At 45.9% G+C, this 6,000-nt stretch overlaps 1 protein-coding gene across 1 annotated transcript in view; it reads left to right on the top strand.

Moving 5' to 3' along the window:
* The first annotated feature begins 220 nt into the window (after positions 1-220).
* FSTL1 (follistatin like 1) overlaps positions 221-6,000 on the top strand; it is a 51,902-nt gene continuing 46,122 nt past the window's right edge. The window contains exons 1-2 of the mRNA XM_032406638.1: positions 221-353; positions 528-584. Coding sequence (XP_032262529.1) covers positions 351-353; positions 528-584 — 60 coding nt within the window. The 5' untranslated portion in view covers positions 221-350. The remainder of the gene's footprint in view (positions 354-527; positions 585-6,000) is intronic.

Below are 6,000 nucleotides of genomic sequence, written 5' to 3'. Positions count from 1 at the left end.
CTCTCCGCCTTTGTTGCAGCGCCCCCCGGACACCCCCTCTCTGTCTCTGCCTCCGCGTCCCGGAGGCCTGAGGAGAGGGGGGTTCGGGCGGCGCCGGGACGCACGCGGGCTCCCCAGAACGAGGGGCGGGGAGGACCGAGCGGAGCCGCGAGCGGCGGGGGCCGCTGCTGCAGAAGGGGAGGAGAATGGGGAGGAGCTGGGGGGCAGGCAGTCGGGGAGGGAGGGGTCTTAAGGGGCGGCGAGCGCAGGTCGGATTTCCTCGGAGGCTGCCGAGCAGCGGAGCTCCCACCTTCCCTCAGAGCTCGCTGCAGCCGCCCAGCCCCGCGCCCTCCGGAGACCGGGACGGGACCATGGTGAGAGCTGGGCGCGCGGCGCGGGGCGCGGTGGCCCGACCCCTCCGGGCGGCCGAGGGTGACCGGGCGGCCGAGGGTGACCGGGCGGAGGGGGCGAGTCTGCGGGACCCGGAGAAGTTTCCGGCGTGGGCGCGGGGCCCGGCGCCTTCAGTCTCGCTCTCCTCTCTTCCGCAGATGTGGACACGTTGGCTCGCGCTCGCGCTGGTGGCGGTCGCCTGGGTCCACGCCGAGGTAGGTGAGCGGCCGAGGAGGTCCGAACTCGGGCTCCGGGACCACTTGGGTGTGCGCGCCGGACAGGCAGGGAGGGCGTCCTGGGGATGTTCTCCCGGGGTGGGACTGGGAGTTTCCATGCGTGGGGTGAGGGGGCGCTCCGAGCACAAATGCTACTTGCGAAACTTAAACCTCCAAATCAGGAAAAGTAGTTTGGGCCATAAGCGGGAGCCCCACCGCGGCTAATATGGAGGGAGAGTGAGGAGGGGGAAAGAGGCGAGCTGGGCGGATTGGGACGGAGGCGGCGACGAGAGCAGCAGCTGAGTTCAAAAAGGCGCCTTTGAGTTCTTTCCTTTACTTAAGAGGAAATTAAGAATAGTTGGGGGCTTTTTCTTTCCAAGGCTGACTCCTCGGGGAAAGGGGAGGGGAGAGATTCTTCCTTTAGGGTGGAATGCTTTTTTTCTTTTTTTATAAAGTAAGATTATGATTCCCAGCATTTTTTTTTTCTTTCTTTGTAAAGTGCCCTCGGATTTTGTGTTAATATCAGGGCCATATAACAGCCTTTTAAAAGCTCAATTTTCCCTTGATCCAGCGTTGCGCAAGTGTAAGAGATCCGTTGCTCTGCTCTTTGGGGGCTCCGCGTTTCCAGTCAAAGTATTTCAGCGCTTTTTTGGTAATGTTTTCCTTTCAACTCCAGTGACCTTCCTGAGACACTACAAACAAACCAACAAACCCTTCACTCACAAGCCCCTCCATTAACTCAAAGGTTTATGGACAGAAAATAAACAATTCCAAATTCCCTGGGCTCTAGTCTCCAGAAGAGTGAGGTCAGAAACCAAACATTTGATAATTATGGCAGGAAATGTGGAAGGAATTAAAAAGCATGAGGGAGAAGAAAAGGAATGTACATTACAAAAGAAATAGCTCCCTGGTGGGTGGTTATTCTCCCTCTTTGAATTTTTTTCTTCATATTACAGTTTAGCCCCACCTTTTGCATCACAGCTTGAATCTGCCCAGAAAAAAATCATAAAAGCATGCAAGGTCTTCATGAGTTAAAAAAAAAATACACATATATTACTTTCAACTCATACATAAACTCTCACTTAATTCACTACTATGTTATTGGTTGTACTGGAAACACTAAAGCTCGCAATGAAATTTTAAAAATAGCTAATATTTACTGGATATCTACTTTGTGTTGTAATGAAACCCCACTTTAATGATGGGGAAACTGAGTCAGAGGTTATGTAATTTATCCAGTGCCCTAAGCTGTTAAATAGTAGGAATAGGGATCTGAACCCAAACAGTCTGGCATCATACCCCAGGTTCTTAACCACTACCCCCCGGAAGATGTTCACATTTGGTGCACTTCTTACATAGCAGACATTGGACTGCATGTGTCATTTCTTTTCAATCTTCCCCAACCTTATGAGGTCAGTTTTATTATCCCCATTTTACAGAGGAAGAAGGAGGTTTAGGAGATTAGATAAACTGCCCAAGATCACACAGCTAGTTAGTTCTGAAGAAGGATCTGAATCCGGCTCCCTCAATGTTTGGGGCCCATCTTGAACTCCAGATCTGCTTCTCATGCATTTTGTTTTCCAGGGTTTGAATTTGAGGGAGGATCTCTCTTCACTGGTTGATTTAGCCCTGGCTAAGGAACACCCTTCCATCCCTGCTGGGGCCCTCAAACGGCAGCTGCAGTCCAATGATGGATGAGGTGAATCCCTGGCTGGTTTTACGGCAGGCTTAGGAATTGCCAGCTAGTGTGTGAAATCACTCAGTGAACTGGAATGCAGATGTGAGGTATGAGGAGGCTGTTGATTCCCACACCAGGAGACTGAAGGCTGAAGGCCCTGTGACCCAAGGTCCAGGATCTATTCGAGGAAGCCTGCACTATACCCCTCCCCCCAATCAGCATTGCAGGGAAAAGTTTTGCTCTCATAGGAAGCTCCCGCAGCAGCAATTTCCTGCTTCGGGTAGAAGAGCAGAGAGTTCTCCCACCAAATTCCTGGACAAAATCAAGAGGTGCTGAGGCATGAAAACTGAGAGTTGGAGCAGAAAGTAGGCTGCCAACTCAGGGTACCTGAGGAGTAAGGAGGAGTGGGTGTGATCCTGGTTACATTTCATGGCTCCAGATTATTAAGGATTATCTTTTTTTTTTTTTAAAGATTTTATTTATTTGAGAGAGGGGAGAGAGTAAGAGGAAGGGAGAGGGAGAGAGAATCTGAAGCAGACCCCACACTGAGCGCAGAGCCTGACGTGGGGTTCGATCCCACTACCACGAGATCATGACCTGAGCTGAAACCAAGAGTTGGACACTTAACTGACTGAGCCACCCAGGTGCCCCAAGAATTATCTTTTAATCAATCCAGTCTCTTGATGTCTGGCCTGAGTAACACGTGGCAGGTTTTTAATCCATGTTTAATAATAATGTACCTTTAATTATTAATGAAAAGGTAAACTAACCCTAGCAATTTGTATATTATTTTAAGTCTTTTGTCTTATAATTGTGCTTGCAATAGAATTTTTTTCCTTGCTAGCTCTAAGAACATACAGCAAACAAAGCCAGATAATGATATTTACAGCCTTTATTGACATGCATCTACTTTAGTAGACTTTAGGGCTATAGTTGTACAAATATTGTCGAATTTTTTTTAAAAATGAAATTTAGAAAATAAACTTAGTTTTCTTGGTGCTTTTTGGTTTAATACAAGTATTCAACTCAACATATTTTTTAGATATGTGATTCCCTGACAAATCATGTTGATATTGGAAGGAGCCAAGCCTTTGTGATAGTAGACCTCCAGAATCAAAGGTGTCCCAAGCTTGGGAAAAGGTGGTTGTCATCATTATTAATGCCAGTCTGAAAATACTGTTTGGTTAGATTCGAGAAACTATTAACAAATCTCATTAAGGAAAGTGTTATATTTCGAATGTTTTCCATGGTCTCTTTCTCACTTGGCACTACTTGCTTTTTTGATTGTTTCCTCTCTTTCTTACTTTCTCTTTATCACCAGTGTATGCCTTCTGGCAGCCTCCCCCCAAATTCTGCCCCATCCACCTGAGCTCACTCATAGGCTCCTTTACAGTCTATGCTTGAGAGGGGGTATTGGGGAGTGTGGCACAGGTCTGTTGAAGAGCATATATTAGCATCTGTATGGGTGAGGAATGGGGGGTGGCAGCAGCTTGAGGGGGTGCTTCAACTAACAATTACAAGGCTACCCCTTTTCTAGATTCTGTTGGGAGGGGGCTATGTGGACTTGCTCATTCTCCTTCACCCATTCGCCTCCCACCGAGAATTACCGCAGTTCAGTGAGAGGTGTGGACAGAGGCTAGGAAAGTTTGACAGTCCAGGCATGAGAGCATGTGCCCTTGAGTCTCAGTAGGTGGATCCAAGTCCACTCTAACATGGCAGGCTGGAGGGGACTCTGTGGCCCAACTGCCTGCTTCTGAAAGACAGCCTGGCAAGCACCCAAGACACTTCCGCTCTCCCTCGGTGGTTGTGTCTGCCAGCACTCTGATTGCCAGCATCCCAGGTTTATAGACTCACCATGGTAAGTCACATGTGCAGGGGACTGATGCACAAGTCAAAAACTCACTCCAGGAAGGAAAAACTTGACCCACGAATTGTGAGTGCATCACTTAAGATAATAGAAGAAGAAGGGGAAGGAGAATTACCCAGAGAGACAAGAAGATTATTAGGTCATTATCCCTCTGAAGCCACATTTCTCATTTACACCCTATTATCAACGTACAAGTTAATCAACCACTAGGAGTTTTATTGGCTGATGTGGGATCTTCTCTATATCCTTCAGAATTATTCTAATGGTGGATTCGGGAGGACCAGAGTCTGACCCACATCCTCTGACTCCTCCTTGGAGCTGCAGCAGAACTAGGATTTTAATATCCATCTTGTACATTAACCACTAAAATAATATCTTGTTTATCCATTGGCAAAGAAACTACTCGCTGGGATTCTAAAGACCATTGTCAGAAATTAGAATGTTAAAACATAGCAGGGCCTCTGCTGATTAACCAAAACAGATGGGCAAGCACCCTGCACACTGAGGCCCTGGCCACTGAAACTGTCTTTAGAAAGAGGACATGTTACAGTTCCCATAGAAATCTCTAGATTGGGCGATGGAATGCAGGAGTCAGTTCTCAAGCTCAAAGGAGCTGGTTGGGGAGGAGCTATGAGATGGTGATCAGAGGGCACGGGCTGCAATGGATGTAATGTCCTGGAGAAGAAAATAAAGTCTTCAAAGTCAGTGAGTCGGAAAGTTGTGTTTCTAGGAAAACAGAGAAAGAAAAGGATGAACTGTAAATACCAGTGGTCACACATCATGAATTGAAAATGTCAGTGTTGTTTTCCTACTCCTCTTCAAATAACTGGACATCAAGACAAAATTTCTAGCAGCCATAAATAGGATTAATGTAATGACACCAGATATTATAGGATTGAAGAAAACCTTACACTTAGACGGATTCATTTTGTAAGCCAGATGATTACTGTCATGCAAGTCAATGCATAATTTTCTCTAAGGTGCTGTCTTCTGGTGCCTGTGACTTTGGCTTGGGGTGCTTTCTCTAGGACTGAGTCATTACCAGCACAGACCTTCTGTTCACAGGGCCCATCAGCCAGTATCCCTGCCACGGGCTGAGCACGCCCTACAGAGTCATGCATGAAGTGCAAGACATGATCTCTGCCCTCAGGTTGCTTACGATCTAATCATGGGCCAGATGCTTTAAACTGTGGCAGCTGTAATATCTTAACTACATGAGAAACAAATATCTGTATAATTATTGCTTTTTTTATATTAACATAGGGCTTCCCTTGATTTTTAAAGTTTTTTTTTCCATTAATACAATGCACAAATCCTTAAGGTATAGCTTGATGAACTTTAACATATGGCTACACCCATGTAGCCACCACCCAATCAAGACTAAGGGAGTTGGTGCAGAGAGCAGGCTGTGAACTCATGGTATGCGGAAACAGTTACAATGAATCAAGTGAGCAGTAGATATGATCGGAGTTACATTTTATCACTCATCATTTAATTAGTCTGGTCTCTTCATGTCTGGTCCTAGTAACATTTGGCAAGCTTTTAATTCATGTTTTAACAATAAACCTTTAATAATTAATGAAAAGGTAAATTGACCCTCTCCATATGATAATTGCAATTTGGATATTATTGTAAGCTTTTTAGCTTGTAGTTAACAGTGTTTATACTAGAAAATCGTTTTTCTTGTTAACTACACAGACATATAGCAAGCACAGTTAAATACAGTCTTTATTGACATGAATCCATTTTAGCAGACTTTGGATCAGCTTTGGGGGAGCTGACTTGGCTATTTTGCAGATGGATATTCCAGGGCTCAATATAATCTACACTGAGAAACTAAATCAAGGAAAGAAACTCAAATAATTCTTTTT

This window comes from Phoca vitulina, unplaced genomic scaffold, assembly GCF_004348235.1.
Source record: "Phoca vitulina isolate PV1807 unplaced genomic scaffold, GSC_HSeal_1.0 scaffold8, whole genome shotgun sequence".
NCBI classification, from domain to species: Eukaryota; Metazoa; Chordata; class Mammalia; order Carnivora; family Phocidae; genus Phoca; species Phoca vitulina.
The sequence above is the reverse complement of the archived record's forward strand: the minus strand, read 5'-3'. Positions and strand labels throughout refer to the sequence as shown.